At 29.5% G+C, this 19361-nt stretch overlaps 1 protein-coding gene across 1 annotated transcript in view; it reads right to left on the bottom strand.

The window, feature by feature from the left end:
- LOC142321303 (outer dynein arm-docking complex subunit 4-like) overlaps nt 1-19361 on the bottom strand; it is a 93230-nt gene that overhangs the window by 21478 nt on the left and 52391 nt on the right. Inside the window, exon 3 of the mRNA XM_075359298.1 lies at nt 9338-9520. Coding sequence (XP_075215413.1) covers nt 9338-9520 — 183 coding nt within the window. The remainder of the gene's footprint in view (nt 1-9337; nt 9521-19361) is intronic.

The following is a 19361-nucleotide window of genomic DNA, read 5'->3' as shown; positions in this document are numbered from 1 at the left end:
GTAATTTTGTGTTGTAATTTTTTATGTGTTAATTTAATTTATGAAATTATTTCATACCTTCATTCACTTTTTTTTTATATTTTGTAATTCATTGCTTCCTCACAAGTTTTAGGTAGATTTAATAAGAAAGCTATCTATCTTAATGGGTACCATGATTTGACTTTCGGAAAATTTCGACAATTCTTCGAGTTTCACACCCAGACCTCTAAACCAAAGTCAGTTCAAAAGTTTATATATACATTTATATAGCTATATTTCACTTTCTTGTGGACAACTGCCGTAATTTTGTGCCAGTCACTTTCAAACTGATACATAAAATATAATGACCCAAAATCTCGTTCGAGCTCGTTAATGGGCAAAATCGGACTATGGGGTGGAAATTGGGGGGCTTTTTTAAAAAAAATAAATTATCGCTATAACTTTCTTATTAAGTAAAATATTGAATTAGATTAAAGTTCCTACTATTCTTTGAATAAGCGCCTAGAACTTATTTAAGTAAAAGTTTTTGATATCATCAACCATTGGTCAAGGGGGTGGAAAAAATGGGATTTCGAAGAGAAAAAAAATCTACCTCCCTTAATAGGCACATTTTCGATTCGGTTTAAAGTGGTCCTCTAAACATTACCTAACACTTTTGTTTGAAACAATTTTTGATATGACCATCCCTTTTATGGCAAGGGATGACCAAAATATTGCTGGAATTGTATGAAGATAGGGTTGTTGTATGCTAAACATGAGAACCTTTTTTTCACACGCAACCATTGTCGTATTGAGTAAATTTGAAGTATTTCTTAACTTTAAGGTGGAAATCTTTTTTATCCCCTATTTAGCTCCGGTAAAAATGGTACCTCTGCCTTCCGGCGTGCCGAAAGAGACTTTTCCTACTTTTCTTTTATTACTCAACTGTAATTTTTTAAAACATTTTTAATTTTATCGACTCGCCAAATTTATATTTTTCACCTTACTTTTACAAAATAACTCTACAATCTGCTTTTTTCTTTTCCTTTTGGTTTTCTTATTTTCCTTTTTTTGTATTCATAAAACTTCAAAAATATGTTTGTTAAAAATTAATTTTTAATCCCGGATATATATCTGATATTAGTGGTCATTAATTTACATCATTATTAAACTTCTATTTACTTATCCTCTACTTCTGAAGTTTCCTTAATTCTCTATCCTTTGTTATTCGTTCGCACAAACAATAAAAAATGTTTTTTAATATGTTCTCGTATAATACAAAACTGCTTTTTCTTTTATTTTCTATCATATCCTATTACTTTTATACTTGTTTATTTTTAAATTGAATTTCTTTCTTAGTAGTGACTTTGTAAAATTCAGTATTACTTGTAACTCATTTTTATTTTACGCTTAGAGGAAAATATTATCATTGAATCCTAAACTCTTTATCTTCTTTCTTTCAGTTTTTACTCCAATCTCTTACGTATATTTCAATTCGTTTATTGCTTCTATTTATATATGTTAACGGGATACAGTACATCCTTGTCTCTTTTACCACTACCTGCTGGGTTGCATGTTGCCTTTATTTCTACCAAGTAACATTTCTTCTTTTGGTATTTTCATTACATTTTAAACAATTTCATATTTAGATATATACATATATTTTTTAGCTACAATTTTATATACTAGTATTTTAAAATAAACAACAATCAAAATTTGAATAGAAATGAGTGTCCAGTTCTTATTAATTTTCAAAATTAAAATGTCGAAAATTTTATTAAATTTTTCATGTTTTTCTATATTAATCAGGATTATATAATCTACAGATTTATTTTTCATTCAGAAGGATTCAAATATATCTATATATAAGACTATATATCAAAGTCCTCATTATTCAACTCTGAACCAACTCTCCAGTTTCTCAGTAATTAGATAGCTGAAATTTGGAATAGGTTCTTTAGAATAACGAAATATCTTAATTAAACACCACTACGAATTAATCAGTGTTAAAGAGATTAGAAGTGCGAACAACTTACAGATAAGTATGAATTCCGTACAATATCAATCTACATTTTGAATAAAAATATTTTTAAAAATTCGTTACAGACAGATGCTATGAAATTCTATGCAAAATTATTTTTCATTGCTCTTTAACTCATACTTTTGACGGTGAAACTATATAGCGGAGTTGTAGATAGTTTTTTAAATATAATTAAATATTTAATTTGGCACTGAAATATAGTTAACTCTACTAAATATAACTGTTTAAATACTAATCGATCACTGAAAATTAGTCATAATTGATAATTCCCGTAAAGCTAGAAGCTGGTACACCGTATTCCTAGTGATATTTTTTAGAAAACGTTACTTAATAGAGTTAAAATATTATAACCCCATCTTTATAATTTTTTTTTTCTTGATAATCCGTTACTTAAGCTTGAAGCTTGTGCGTAGGAATATGAAAATGGAATTTTGAAGCGTATGAAAAATGTCACGTCTGACCGGGTTTCAAACTCGGATTTCCGGATGAATGGTCGATACACTACCGCACCGCCACGACTGACCAAGCAAGGAACGATTACTTCAACTAGCCTCTGATGAAAAATCGAATTCTTAATTGAATTTTACCCAAATAATTATTAATTAATGTGTTGCAACCATTGTTATTAATCAAAATGTTGGTAATTTTATTGATATGAAATTATGATTTACTTATAATTAAATTTCTTATTTCTGCAACAGTTGTTATGATAGTAGAAAATTTTAACAAAACATTACCGTAGATTGATAACAGGGGAAAAATGTGCAAACTATTGCTCTATAAATTTAAAATTTTCTGATTTTGAATTGCTAACTAAAATAATTTATAGAAGAATAAATCAAGGAGTAGAAGGTTTACTGGGTGAAGGATCAACTTGCTCGTAGAAAAGCTTGGAAATGCAAGAAGCAGATTTAGCACTCAGATTAATTTTGAAAGGCAGGTTGAAGAAAATCAAAGGTATCTCACCCCTTTACCTTGAAATAGAATTTGATAGTGAAAAATAGAATAGAATGTTAACGATATTAATAAAAATGGAATTGAAATATAGATAAAAGTATTATTTTCGATCTATAGAGGAATAATTTAGCCGTAATAAGAAAATAAAGTTGAGAAAAGTATAGAAAATATAATACGGAATAAAGGATGTAGCCTATGTCCTTGGCTTTTAATTTTTACATGCAAAAATAAACAATGAAAGAACAAAGTGAAAAACTGAATACAGAGCAGGGAAAATATTTTAAATTTTAATTAAGAGTTATTGATAATAATATGGTCAGTGGCGGCTCGTAGCTAAAATTAGTGGGTGTGCTGCTCAACAAATTTTATTTTGCAAGCCATTTCAAGGCCATGGTTAACTTTTTCTGTAAAATAAAAGAACCGAAAACAAATGAATCAAATAGAATAGTTGAAAGCAGGATAATAATGTAATTCTACACTTTATCAGATTCAAGAATATGGTACACGGTTTTTAAGCACATTGTGCTTTGTGCTTAAAAACTATATTCCATTTAACCGAATAAATAATAAAATGACAATACAGATAATATTTTTTATTATTATTTGATAATAACTTAACAAAATGTCCGCTTAAAAAAACTATATTCCAACGGTGTTTAATTTAAATTTCTGTGTACACAGAAACAAATACATAATTAGTTTTAACTAATTACCTTCTCTTTCGCCCTTCCAGCGTGTTTTTGGACAGATTTGGCAATCAAAGAGTCCTTGCTTTTTGCCATCTTCTGATCACTGCTAAAAAAACAACTAAAGCGCTTTCATATTCCTTCCATCGACTAAACTAGAAAAGAGAAAGAACAAGGAACGTTCCGAACATACCCGGAGTAAAAAAACTATACCGGCACGCCAGGGTCGCCACTGTAGAAGCGACAGTGCTCTCTCTCTCTCTCGCAGCCTCGCGTACAGCTTCCTATATGCGCAAGTGAACAACAACCAAAAACCACGACACTGGAACTGTGAAGCGCACAGTTCCATTCAAAAATTTTTGTATCTTTTTCATAAACTGGGGATGACTACTGACATTAAGCTTTAGGATTATATATTGTACAAGTATAAAGAAAGAATTAAAGAAAAACGAACTCATTATATTAAATATTATCGGTAATATCAAGTGGAAATTGGGGGTGCTGCATTTCCACAGTGCCTATACGCGAGCCGCCACTGATTATTTTAGTTGAAAATTAACTTTTAAGTATTGATTAATAGTCGGCTTCATTGTGTAAAGAGAAATTCTGTATTAGAAGTAAGCAGCAGTGAAAAAAAGTTATGAAATCTAGAGAAAGAACAATAAATTTGTTTTTTTGTAATAACATATTATATTAACAAAGGCTGAAGAGTTTTTAAATAAAATTTAATTGAATTAAGATTGACAGAAGCCGGAGAAAGTTTTTATGCCAAAAAAATAAGCAATTACCAAACATAAATATTAAATTAAAAATAAAAATTCTTTAATATATTTATATTGTGAATAACCGCTTTATGTAATCAAAACATGAACAATAAGGAAAGTAGTAAATCAAAGAATAGAGTTATTTTTTATGTATATTTTACCGAAGAGTGCTGAAAATCATGTGGATTGACGTAGTACGAAATAAGATAAATCGGATAAGGGACATTTCTGAAAATATCTTGTAAAATAAAGAACAAGATCGCTGAACCATATATCGTAAGACGTATAGGGTCAGTAAATTTGGTTACAAAAACCTGTGCAGGCTGTAATAAAGAAAGATAAGAACTAGTCCGCTTATTTTACAATGTTCAATTTTTTCTTCAAGGTCATGAAAATTTTCTTTCTTAGATTTCATTTCATTATATAAAAATGTATTATTTAATTATAAAGAAAATATTTTATCAACATGCATTTCTAATAAAAAAAACGCAGTATGTTTTTATCAAATTGAAATATCTTTATAGAATTGAAAAATGTTTCTTGTTGTGATTTATAACCTAAAGATATAACAATGAAATACACAATTTTGCATGTGCCTTTATATTGAAACCAATTTAATTAACAGTTGTTTAAACTTATCTCGAATTCCTTATGTCCTTCGTTAGTATACTTAAACAAAGATACTAGAAATATTCTGAAATTTAAAATAAATACGATGTGTAATAAAAAACTTAACTATTAACGTTTTATTGAATTTATTTAGTTTAAAAAAAAAAAACAAATTTGGAGAAAATTCAAGGCGGATGGGACGGGGTCCCGGTAACGTCATAGCCAGGCGCGTTTATCCTCGCCTCTGATGTTAGAAGCAGGCAAATTAAAATAAGAAGATCCAGAACCGACGGGCCGACCCCCTATGCTGGACCTACAGCCGGCAGGCGGGGAGGCCCTTTAGAGTCGCAAGGACACGCTCCTGGACTGAGTCATGCTTGACTGCAGATCCGATCCATAGGTGTACGAGGAAAAATTGAAAGAATAAGTTAGTTGTAACTTGACTAATCAGAATTTTATTTAAAGTTAAAAAGGTTATTCATTAAAATGTTTTCTTTCTAACTTTGAGCAAAACATTGATTTTTATCCAAAATTGCAAATTCCTTTTGATCTAAATCCTTTCATATCTTATTTTTCTATGTTTGAGTATGTATATAACAAAGATAATTAATTCATTTCAATATCATTGTTAACTAATTTTCGTCCGAAAAAGTCAACTATCGACTTCAAATGTTACACTCGCTATTATTAGACCTTTATAAATTATACGATAATTCTTTTAATATCTTTACTTTAGAACAAGACAAAACGAAAAACGAAATTCTGGTAGCAGCGCTTGAACGCTTCAACTGGTAGGGCTTTTAACTGGTCGGTCACAGTCTTTTGAATGTTCTCCAGAGTTCCGAAATGTTCCTTTTAAGACATGTTTCAATTTCGGGAAAAGGAAAAAGTCACAAGGACTGAAATTAGATGAATAGGTGGGGAGGTTGAGGAACCGTAGGAATGCGTTTTGAGGTCAAAAATTCCATAATGGAAATGACGTGTGACACGAGGCATTGGCATGAAATTGTCACAAACCTTTCGCATGTCCAAATCGTCTGTCAGAATTTGATGCACGGTAAAAGTGTTTAAATTTAACTGTTTACTCATCATCCCTATTACTAAACGACAGTCTGATCTCACAAGAACCCTCACACGAACCCTCACACGCTCAACGTTTTCATCCGATTTTAAAGTTGAAGGTCTCCCTGAGCGAGGTTGATCTTAAACGTGTTCTCGGCCTTCCAAAAATGATTTCTGCTAGCGGAAAAATTGTGCTCTTGATAAGCAATGTTCCCATAGGCCTGTTTCAACTTTTCAAAGGTCACACTCGTGGATTCCCCAAGTTTAACACAAAACTTGATCACACAATGTCGCTCTAAATTCCGATGCTCCATTTTCGTAACACACAACAAAACCACAACTTCACTGATGGCGCTGTCAAAAATAACGTGCTGGCTAAACGGAGTTGAAACTCGTACTTAGCATGTGGAAGGGATGAACAAACCGGTCTAGCACAGACCGGTAGATACAACGTTGCCAGATCGCTCGCAGTGTTACCAATCTCATTACTTTTCTTACGCACCTCGTATATACGTCAATCGGTTGTTTTCTTTCTCTGGGAAAGTTTAGAAAAAAACGAAATTTAAATTTATTTTATTTCATCACTGAGACTCGTACACGTTAAACTGGTTTTTACGATAAAATAATAAAAATAAAAAACTATAATAACTATATTTTTCTTTAGGACGATGTCTAAAACTATATACTAAATAAGAATCGTTAATTCCTGCCTCAATCATATTATTTGATATTACTCAACCACCTTGATGGACGGTTCTCACAGTTTAATAAATAGACCATGAGTTAGCAAGCTTTTTTAATACTAAATCGGGAGTTCCACAGGGTTCAGTCTTCGGCCCGGTTTTGTATTCAATCTATACGGCTGATCTGAGCACAGAACATATCAATCTTGCGTAATCACACTTTGCTGATGACACACTTATTATGGCGGTTGACGTTAACCCAACACAGGTCGGAGAAACTGCAATCGAAGTTAGAACTTCACATTGAATGGCTAGCTAAATAGAAGATACATGTACAAAGTCGAGACATGTAACGTTTGTGATGAGGAGGGGAGTTTTCCCACGAGTTGGGATGAGGAGGAGAGTTTGCCCACAAGTCTGCTAGATTTCACATCCCTCATTGGGACAATGTACGATACCTAGAACTTCATTTGAACCGGCCTAACATGAAAAAATCATGTGATAGGAAAAAATTAAATATCTACCTTGAACAGCTTACTAGGAAGGAGGTCCGTGCAGTCATTAAATAACAAACTGTTGTTATATAAGGTGTTTTTAAAGTCAGTATGGCCCGACGGGATGCAAATTTTGTGTACGGTAAGCAGTACCAATATTGACATTATCCAAAGCTTCCAGATCAAAGTGCTGAGGAACATATCAGAGGCACCACGGACTGCGAAGAACACAAGGAGAGCCACAATTACCTTAGCATGCCATCTATTCGTAAAGAATTTCACCGGTTAAGCTTAAAATTGCAAAAAATTGCAAAAATTTGTGAATTAAACAACAACCACTTAGAAAAGAATTTCCTGCCTAAATGGATTAATGGAGCTACACCTAACTCCAAATGTTAATTTATAATGAAAAAAAAAATAAAAGGCTCAAATGCAAGAAAAATACTACTTAATCTTAACATGCGTGAAAACCATATGTCTGTTACCCTGTTAAACTCTTACGTTGACCATTTATACATTTTGCTCTATTTCATTGCATGTTGATTTACGTGTGCTTTGTTAGGAATTTGTGTGGATTGTTAGTTATATTTTATTCGTTGTTCTTTTAATTATACTATTCTTTGTTCAGGTTTTATTTTAATGTTTTAGGAGGTATCACTCGATACCTTTCTTTCTCGTCATTGTTACTTTACAATATTTACTTATAATTTCGTTATTTGGGAAAATGATTGTAAATAAAACAGTATAAGATTACAACATAAATTTCTAACACAGATAGTTGTAATACAATTATAATGCAGTTCATTATTAAAACAGTTAGTTACCTTATTCTTAAGATAAACGTCTTGTTTCAATTTTGAATGTAGAAATATATTATAATAGATTATGTAGAAGACTATTATAAAAATTAATGGTGACATGAAAAACACCTGAACTACTGAGTGAAGTTCTTTTTGGTGATGCAAAAATATTATCGTATTAAGAGGAAATGTAGGGCATTTTATAAATAAATCAGAATAATAAATATATAGGAAGGACAATGGTTGTTATTTAAATCTATGAAGCTTTTCGACAGGAATCGCAATGTTCAAGAAAAAATAGAATTCTGATTGCTTATTTTTAACTAAATTTTTAATCAAATTTTGTGTTTTTGTGTATGTGAATGTCTCTCTCTCTCTCTCTCTCTCTCTCTCTCTGTGTGTGTGTGTGTGTGTGTGTGTGTACGCGCCAGCGCTCATGTGTGGGTGGGGGCGCGTGTGTGTGCGCGCGCGCGCTTGTCTGTGTTGAATGCATATTCTTTGAAATACAATTGAGATTATCATAACTTTTTTTGAAGGGAATTATATATTAAGATTAATGGTTATTCGTTCTTTTGATACTATCAAACGGCCATTTTCTGTAACATAATAATTCTTTAATGTTATATCGTCTATTCTTAATTCTCTTTTTATAAAAATTCATTTTTTTCTCCTTTACTTTTCTTATTATATAATTTCCATTACTAATTCTTTCTCGGTGAATATTTTTCTTTTTAACTTATTACACATTCTCTTCAAAGAGTTATTCTATTCAAGGGAGCTTTTTTAATAATTCTACTCATATTTTTATTATTCCATATTTTATAGTTTTCTGGTAATTTTAAAAATGTTAAATTATCAAAATATTTTCACGTTTTTTTTTGTTTTTTTTTTTAATTTCAGTGAATATAATAACTAAAATTTATTTGTTTAAATTAATTTTTTATTGATTCATCTCGCAACCTTGCATATTCCTAGGAATATTATGTGTAAATTTTAATCCATCTCGGGATTTGAACAAGATATTTGCCAGCTTAAAGGCTAAGAGGCTGCAGCTCTTCCACCCACATCGGAAACAACATTTTTAAATAAATGCTTTATATATATATATATATATATATATATATATATATATATATATATATATATATACATATTATAAATTATAATGTAAAAAAAGTATAAAACAATTTGAATTAATTCATTCATTTGTAAAAATATTCATTTATAATAATATAATGTTCATTATTTAATAATATAATTAAAGAAAAACGAAAATATTTTACCTGCTTACGGTTAATATTAACAACTGCATCAATTATAACATTTTGAAGCTCCATATATGATTCGGGATCGCCTGAATATAACAACTGAGTATTGCCAACACAGCTCAACAAAAATTGTTTGTCATGACCTAAACGATTTAAATATTTTTCGCCAAAATATTTCTCTAGCTGATCTTTGCATCTCTGAAAAAAGAAATTAATAATTGTTTTTAAACGTTCATATTCTACTATTAAGTTGTTATTCAATTTTTTATACTTAATAATTACAGTAATTTAATGTGTATGGTTAACATTGTAGTAGAGCTCTAGGTTTATGATCCGGAGATTTCCGGTTTGAATTTAGTTCAGATTCGTTTTATTTATTATATATAAAAGATTTTGATTATGAGATTCTCCTATTGTCTAACTGTGATGATATTTCTGTTTTTATTGAAGTTGAAGATCAAGACATTGTTCAACCGTAGAGAAAACAATATCAATAAAAACAAAGAATGTTTACGTTTTTGTGAAATTATAACCGCCTTTTAACCTCTTCTTATTTCAAAAGTTATTAAGCACGGTCAAATCCGTTTAAATCGAATCCCAGTCTCGAGAATCCCAGAATCGAGAACCCAGTAGTTTTTTACTTCCTTGTACAAGGAATTATTGTAATCGCGAAAATTTTCGGTTATCAGATTTCAGCGGAAATATCCATTTTGACTAGTTTCGGCGTGACGTTTTTACGTCTATACGTACGTATGTATCTCGCATAATTTAAAAACGATTAGCCACAGAATGTTAAAATTTTGGATTTAGGACGATTGTAACATCTAGTTATGCACTTCCCCTTTTGATTGAAATCTACTGGACCAAAAGTCTGCAAAAGTTTAAAAAATCTAGATTTTTGAGTTTTTTTTAAGTGCAGTAAAAAGCTCTCATGAGAGCTTTTAACGATATATATCGTAAGTGGTACTTATTTTCATTGGTTCCAGAGTTATAGCCAAATAAAATTTTAATTAATGAAATATTTGGTCTTAATAGAGGAAGGTAACATCGGTTCGAATCCGACTTCATTTAATAATATTGATTTATTAATGTTTATTAATCTCTGATTGTAAAATAATTTTTACAGTAAATAATAATTCAATAATAACAATAAAAAAAATTGAAAAAATCAAAATTTATTAGTGAAATAAAATTTTATGTTCTTTTAAAAATGTATATATGCAATTTAATATGCGTACAAGATCATTTGGTGTCCTGATGTGATTTTTTCGAATGATGGAGGTTTCGATTTATAGAAATTTAATAAACTCTGCAATTTTAATGAATTTAATGAAAAACTGCAATTTTATAAGTACTTTCTGCATTGGATATATTATATTCCGCAGCACATTTTTTACAATCGTTAGTAGAAATAATGATGGTGGACCACTGAATGTAAAAATAGGAAGAGAAAAGATTATGGAGGTAGAAGAATTTTTTTATATAGAAAGTAGTATTACTAAAGATGGACGAAGCAGGAGCGATATAAAATGTTGAATAGCACAAGCGAAACGAGCTTTCAGTCAGAAATATAATTTTCTTATATCAAAAATTAATTTAAACGTTAGAAAAATATTTTTGAAGTATATGTTTGGAGTGTAGCTTTGTATGGAAGTGGAACTTGGATCGAAGTACCTGAGAAGAAAAGATTAGCTTTAGAAATGCGATGCTATAGGAAAATATTAAAAATCAGACGGGTGGATAAGTGACAAATGAAGAGGTGTTGCGGCAAATTTATGAATAAAGAAGCATTTGTCAAAGTGTAGTTAAAAGAAGAGGCAGACTTATAGGCCACGTATTAAGACATTCTGGAATAGTCGCTTTGATGTTAGACGGTCAGGTAGATGGAAAAATTGTACAGGCAGGCATATCTAAAACAAATTTTTAGGGATGTAGCATGTAGGGGTATACCGAAATAAAACGACTGGCACTAGAAAGGGAATCTTGGAAAGCTGGATCAAACCAGTCAGATGACTGAACACAAAAAAAATTATTTAAAGATAAGTTTGTTTTCAAATTTTAGTTCATAAGTATAGGTTTTAAAAATTTTTTTTTACTAATTTACAAAAAGATTCTTTTTTATTTTAAGGCTACATAAAGAAAATTTTAGTTTTTTTTTTGTTTTTCGTAAACAGTAAGGCTTTTTAACATTTTAATTTACAATTAGGCATAATTGTAATATGATAATGTTACATATAGTAAATACTGGTGAGAAGCAATTATTTTATGTAAATAACGTATTCTTCAATTTTTAAGTTATATGTATTCATGGGACAAGAACTTTTAATATTATTCAAGTTTCTATTGGCGTATAAAAATGTGATTAGAATGATCTTCACGGAAGGGTACAACTCCAGCAGCATCCCAATTACTCATACCATTTACCACGTATAAAATGTCCCGGGAAATGAACTTAACGATATAAAGATAAAGAGAAACGTTCATGGGAACAAATGCCCTATCTCGTTTCATTTTTCCTCTATCAGCTATATTGTGATATTTCAATAAAAATGTATACCTTAAGAACGAGCTGAAATATTTTAATGAAATTTGGTGTTCGTATATTGATAACACCATCTTTTACAAAACAAATTAGTTGAAAATTTTACGTTTGAACATTTCAAAATGGCCACCATTAAAATAGTTTAACCAATAATAAATCCGTAAATATTAGTTTTATGGATTGTTTCATAAGATAAATTTTTTCCTCTAATATGTACATTGCAGTCTGTTCAACTAGTGAACAATAAGCAATGAGATGAGGATGATATGCATGTCATGTAAAAAATATGTAGTCTTGTACAGTCTCAGGCCGACCATTCTCGAGACGAGTATTATTGAATCCCAACTACTAAATTACACCAATATCCATGTCTACTATTCGAATCCATAAAACTGCAGCTAATTTTACTAGGATTTGTACCTCAAAACCTAAGTCTTTGAAAGTCAACTGCTAAACAAGTGATTTGCGACGATGAGATAACCACTAGACTAAATAATAAAATTTCAACCCTTTATCGTGGCACAAAATTGTCAGAGTGCACAAAAATTGTGCAGTCTGATAATTTTGTGCCTTTTATCACTTAATAAATATTAGGAACTAATAATTAATTTTAATTCAATTGATGGATGAAATATTACTTCCTTATTTTTGTAATCTTCTTAAAGAATGTTTTGTCGTAAATCAGTTGTTTATTAACGGATCTGAATAAATTAGGTTTTTTTTTTCTCACAGTAAAAAGGATTAAACTTTTATCTAGTAAAATTGAGGTTTTTATCACAGATTCCTGCAAAAATTGTGTAAAAGGACGAATCCTCTTAATTACTATCATATCCAGCTGTTCCTTTCTGTTGGATACTGTATAGCATAATTATAAAATGAAAAATTTTACAGGAAATTCTGCCGATCTCCGTGGAGTAGTGGTAGCGTTTTGGCTTTTCATCCGGAAGTCCCAGTTCCCGGTCAAGCATGGTGTTTTTCATAAGCTACAAAATTTCCACTTCATATTCCCATGCACAAGATTCGAACTTGTATTATGAATTAATCATAAAATAAAAACAATACACCGGTCTCAATTATACGCGTGCTGATTTATCACTTAGTATAAAACTACACCAAATTTTGAATATGTTTTACTGTTAAATAGTGTCTCAGTAGCATTGTTTCTCTAGTAGTAATATTCAAAAGCGATATTCATCTCAAATCCATCTCTGGTTTACCATAAAAATAACAGCAGACATCATGTTTTCGATGCTCTTATAATTTTCATGAAGTATCATAAACAAGCCTTATAATCTTCCGTAACAACTGATATGTATAAATTTCTATGGCCTGTTAATACCTGCATCAAAATGATTGACTATATTTGGTCGCTCATTTCAAAATTTCCGAGAGATTAATGAAATAAGTTGATCCGTAAACCGACAACAAAATTAGCTTCACGTCTTTCCTCTCCTTTCTGTTGACTTAGCGATTACTTTATTGTACAAATATTCAATTATTTTTCCTTCATAATTATGCTTCCATGAGCCATAATGAGGGAATACTGCAACAAACGCTTAGCGCGTTTCGGTATCATTATTGTATAATAAGTCTTAGATAACAAAATTCACATTATTCTTTGCAGGAAGTAAAATCCTACTATAAAATAGCGAATCGTCAAAAATAAACTACAAAAATATATACTGCGCTGTTAAAAACAACTCGCTTCCCAATTTAATGGTAAGTACCGAAAAATATGTCATGTAATCAGATAACGGAAAATCCACTAATTAATTTTACTATGACATAAAGGTTCTCCATCATTAACTGACGTAATGAAAAAGGAACCCCTCAATATAAAGAAGAAAACCACTATAAAATGCTAATAAAACTACTGTATTATTTTATACTGTATCATTTTTTTAATTTTAGATTTAATACTAGTTCTTTATTTATATTTTTTTAAATGTATTTAATTTAAATTTATATATTACAGAAATAATAGCGAGACAGTTATTAAATTTCACCCATCCAGAGTCTCTATATTGAATCTGAAAATATAATTTTATCCTTTATTCTTAATATTAGAATAGATTTCCGCTTCATATAAAGTTTCGTTTAAAATAAGGAATGATTTTATGTTTTAAATTCTCATTACTTCCTTTTCTAACGAATGAAGGAAAGCTACTTCAATTTTCATCTCTTACATAATTTAATTTTTATTCTCTTTTGTAACTTTTTTTATGTAATCTATATGGTTAATTTTAAAATTAAACTTTATTTTTTTTAAAATTATTTTAACAATTTTGTTCTATTTATTATATTTTTATTTCACTCAAGCCCTCGTACTATGTAACATACAAAAATATATTATATTATTAAGCTTTTACTGATATAATTAAAAATATTATTCTTGTAAATAGTGTAAAAATATTATACAGAAAACAATTTTTGTGGATGTGGTAGATCAGGCTTTCTTAAACTGTGTGTGTGTGTGCGGCACGCACGTGCGTGTGTGTGACAATTCTATATATATAACTGGAAAAGGAAAATCTTTCTTTCAGGAAGTGTTATAACATATAATACGGAAGGATAGATGAAGTGCGTTCATTTCATCCCGGAAATGAACAAATTTTCCTGTACGGAATTACAGAGTTCAAATCTTTGGTGACAAAATAGATGCGGCTTTCGTTATTTCAAGACATAAATTACAAAAAAAAGACTTTATTTTGTGAGTAAAGCTTATATATTTTAAAATTATTATTTAAAAAAAAATACTTTAAAACATTCAGTATAAAAAATTTCCCTTTAAATCAAATAATTAAAAATAATTAGGTAATAATAAAATATAACAACCGGTTTGAAATTAAATACTAAATTCTTAGAAATAAGATAATTTTTTTTTTTTACTCTTCTAATATATTATCTTGCGGCAAATATATAATATCGCAATATTATAATTATTATATCTTCTAATATAATATTGTATTATTTATCTTTTCAGTAAGAGCGTAAAAATTAATTAGTCTATTTCTTCTTTTATATCCTCATTTATAGTTCTCTAAGAAAGAAAATTGACTGCTAGAAATAATGTAGCGTAACAAGCAACAACAGCTTCTTTATTAACTTTTTTAACGTAAAAATTTTTCCAATTATATTGTAAAATCATTCTTTTTTTAAGAAAAGTTTTTGATTAAAAATTTTTACTTGTTTTTTATAATCTTTTACAATTTTTTTCCTTCGTTTATTTAAGTCAGTTTTTAAACTCTGCAGTCAATAAATTCATGACAAATTTATTTTTATGTTACTTAATGCAATTTCATTGTAGGGCTCAATTTCTTTAATTCAATTTATATTAATCTCATCTGCACTTGAGAATTTCAAACGACAAGAAATGAAAAAAAAAACCCGAGTAATTAGAAATTTAATCCATTAGAACCTTCAATGATTATTATAACACTATATTTTGCAGGAGAATCAAATTAAGACATTACGGTTATCCTAAAAGATTGAAACACTGCGTCATTTTCTTGTCAAGTTGGCAGCAGTGATATGGTTTATAGCAGTAATGCCCGAACTTTAACCGGGCTTGACCCAATTAAGAATTTAAATTTTTTTGACGAGCCACGTATATTTTTTGCTTCTAATATCTCAATTTAAAACGTATATAATGCACAAACAAAATTGCAATGTGTTAAAAAATTCGTAATTTGTTATGAGTAGAAATACCAATTAAATATAAGAAAAACATATTTTAATGTGAAACCTAACACTAGATTTCTTCTGCCAGTTTTTAGGTAGATTTCATAAGAAAGCTACCTATTGTAATGGGTACCATGATTCGATTTCCGGAAAATTTCGACATATCTTCGCGTTTCACATCCTCCAGACCCCAAAACCACCGTCAGCTCAAAAGTTTACATGTATTTATATACATTTATATATATATATATTTTTTTTTTTCAATTTCGTGTGGACACGATAGTAGCTGTCGCAATTTTGCGCCAGTCACTTTCAAATTATTCTCTAAAAATAACTTCGATCCAAAATATCGGTCGAGTTTGTTAACGGTCAAAATCGAACCGTGGGGGCGGAAATGAGGTAGCATTTTAGAAAAAAAAAACAAAAAATCGCTATAACTTTCTTATTAAATAAAATACCGAATTCGTTTAAAGTTCCTACTATTCTTTGGATAAGGGTCTAAAAAATATCTAAGTAAAGTTTTTTTTTGATATCACTAACCATTTGCCCAGAGGGTGGAAAAAATGGGGTTTCAATAACAAAAAAATCATACCACCCTTAAAGGCAAATATCGAATTCGTTTAAAGTGATCGTTGGTCCTCTAAACTTTACCTAAAACATTTGACTGAAACAACTTTTGATATGACCAATCCTTACGGCAAGGGATGACCAAAATGTTGCTGGAATTTTAAGATGGGGCTTGTATACCAAACGTGTGAAACAATTTTTCACATGCAACCATTGTCGTATTGAGTAAATTCGAAATTTTTCTTAATTTGAAGTGGACATTTTTTTATCTTCTACTTAGCACCGGTGAAATCTACCTTTGCCTTCCGGCGTGCCGAAAGGGATTTTATGTACTCTGGAACGTACGATGTTATAGGTAAATTCATGCAGTCATTCAGATGTTCATTAGTTATCCTGGATCTGAACTTTGATTTTTGCAAGTTCATTTTTGAAAAAACCACTTTCGCAAAGGTAAGTTAATCCGAAGTAGGATTGTAGCCTTTGAAAAGATTCTATTAAAAGTAGTTAAATCTGTTTTTGATATTCTTGTTTTTAATTGTAGATCAGATTGAAAATCAAATATTTCCATTTCTAAATTAGTAGCCTTTTTTATTTATCCTGATTGCAATTTGTTGCGATATTTCAGAAATATTAGTATCAACAAATGGATTTAAAATAAATGATGCAATTGGCTGAATTTTACGAAAATCAGAAAATCAAATATTTCGTTCAAAATCCGTAATAGAATTTAAAAAATTAGATAAAATATAAAAAAATAATATACTGTGAGAAAAAGATTTTGCGGAAGGTTGATCATAAAAATCCCTACAGGGAAAAGGGTAAAAATGGCTTCATTTTGTTAATAAGTCGTACATAAAATCACTAGGTATGAAATGAATTTTAAAAACATATTCAACAAGTTCCTAATAAGACTGCTTGTGTCTATGATGAAGTTGAATTATATTTGTCAGTAGTTGATCGATGATTTTAAACTACAATTAAGTAATTATTACACACTGCATATCCATTATTTTTCTTTTAATATAGATTGTTTTGTACTCTTCATCAATTAATATAAAGTATGTACTGTCTAATTATTTTAGAATATGATTTATGAAGTAAAATTAGTTTGTTAAAACATAATTCTTCCAATAAATTTTCGTAAATTTCATGTAATTGGAAAAATATTAAACATAATGTGGAACTCCACATGTTTATAAGCTCTAAATATTTTATCAAAATTGTTTAATAGTCACAGAAATTAAATTTTTAAATATCAATTTAAGATAAGTAAAGAAATAATAATTATTATTAAAATAATTTATTTTATATAAATATATATATTTATTTATTTTTTTAATTACTGGCTGAAGATGTAAATATATGCACAAAAAATATATTCAGCAATGTTACAATGTTTAACAAGTGATAAAATTAAAAATTAAAAACCCACCAAGCTATATTAAAGAAACATATGTACTGTGTCCCCTGACGGCTTATAACCGTAAAACTAATCTAAGACCTGCTCTGAGGTGATAACTACGTAATGAAAAAACCGCATCAAAATCGGCCCAGCCGTTTTAGGGAAACACATCTACTGCAGCGCCCCCTCATGGCCTATAAACATAAACATGTCTAAGAACCTGCTCTGAAGTTATACCTCTGTAATACAAAAATCCGCATTGAAATCGGTTCAGTAGTTTTTGAGGAAAATGGTACACACACAACCTTTTACCACAAACGCATATATCGTCTCCGTTCCATCGTGAGTAAAAATAAACGTATTTTATTTTAATCATATATAGCTTTTGAAGTACGTCATAAAATATCATAAAAAAGTTATACTGACTTTTCCAGTTTTTTAGGCTGGTTTAGTTTTAAACTTACATGTTTGTTCAAAGAATTTTTTTTAGTTTTTATTTCCTTGTACGAAGTAAAGGCAGTAAAAGGAAGGGCTGAAGTAAAGGAAGTATTGTTTCCCAAAAAACTTCAGTTTCCAGATTTCAACGGGAAGTATCCATTTTGACTAGTTTCGGCGTGACGTCTGTACGTACATATTTAAGTATGTGTGTACGTATGTGTTACGCATAACTCAAAAACGATTAACCGTAGGATGTTGAAATTGTGGATTTAGGACTGCTGTAACATCTTGTTTTGCACCTCTCCTTCTGATTGCAAGCGACTAAATGCAGAAATAAGCCCTCATTGAGAGCTTTTCTACGATACATCTAGAGTCGTACTTATTTTCATTGGTTCGAGTTATAGCCTAATAAAATTTAATTAATGAAGTATTTGGATCTTAGTGGAAGGCACATCAGTTCGAATCAGTCTCCTTTTTTTTACTTTTTTTAATTTAAATCTATTGATTTATTAATAATTATTAACCTCTGATTGTAAAAAAATTTTATGATGAATAATTCAATAATAAGAAAAAATGAAAAAATATCAGAAGTTTTTAATGACATAAAATTTTATGAAATTTTCATTTAAAAAAGAAATGTGTAAATGTAATTTAATAGGCGTACAAAGAAGTCATGGGTTGTCCGCAGATTTAATTGATAAATTTTTGACTTTATTATAAAATATTTAATATTATAACAAAGGTGTGAAATTTTTCTTTTATAAAATGTGATATTGTTCTAGTACGCGCTTTAGCAAATGTGACAAACCATATTTTTACTCTTATTTTCAAATTTATAACAAACTTTATGAAATTGAGAAATGCTATATCCACGTATTACTTAATACACGTGAACAATACCAAGTGCTGTATACTACTTTACAGTAATTATTTTTTAATGAATGAAATGAAATTCATTCATTTTTATGTTACTACGACATTAGAGGTTATAACTGATTCATAAAATAGCAACTGCGGTGAACGCATTAAGTATATTGCTTTGCGAAATAAAACTTCCCATAACCAAGTTATCTGGTGCGGATCATTAAACCAAAGGACAGAAAATGAAATGCATGTTTCCCACTTGATTTTCTTATAATTTTACTACCAGTGTGTTTAGAATCAAGTAATAAAAGCTTTTAATGGTGTAAACACGAGAATGATTACAGTAAAAAAAGACAAATTTCTACTCATTTTAACTAAACGAAATTCTCTTCTCTTGTAATTATTATATCTTATAACGATTCTGTTTAAGATTTTGTGAAATTTAAAGTTATGTCTGAGGTTTTCTCTTTACTTGTAATAGTTTGTAAATGGATTAATTTACCTACAAATATTTTGAATAATTAACAGAAAATGTTGTTAATAAA

This window comes from Lycorma delicatula, chromosome 3 (genome assembly GCF_047948215.1).
Source record: "Lycorma delicatula isolate Av1 chromosome 3, ASM4794821v1, whole genome shotgun sequence".
NCBI classification, from domain to species: domain Eukaryota; kingdom Metazoa; phylum Arthropoda; class Insecta; order Hemiptera; family Fulgoridae; genus Lycorma; species Lycorma delicatula.
This window is presented reverse-complemented; position numbering and strand designations above follow the sequence as displayed.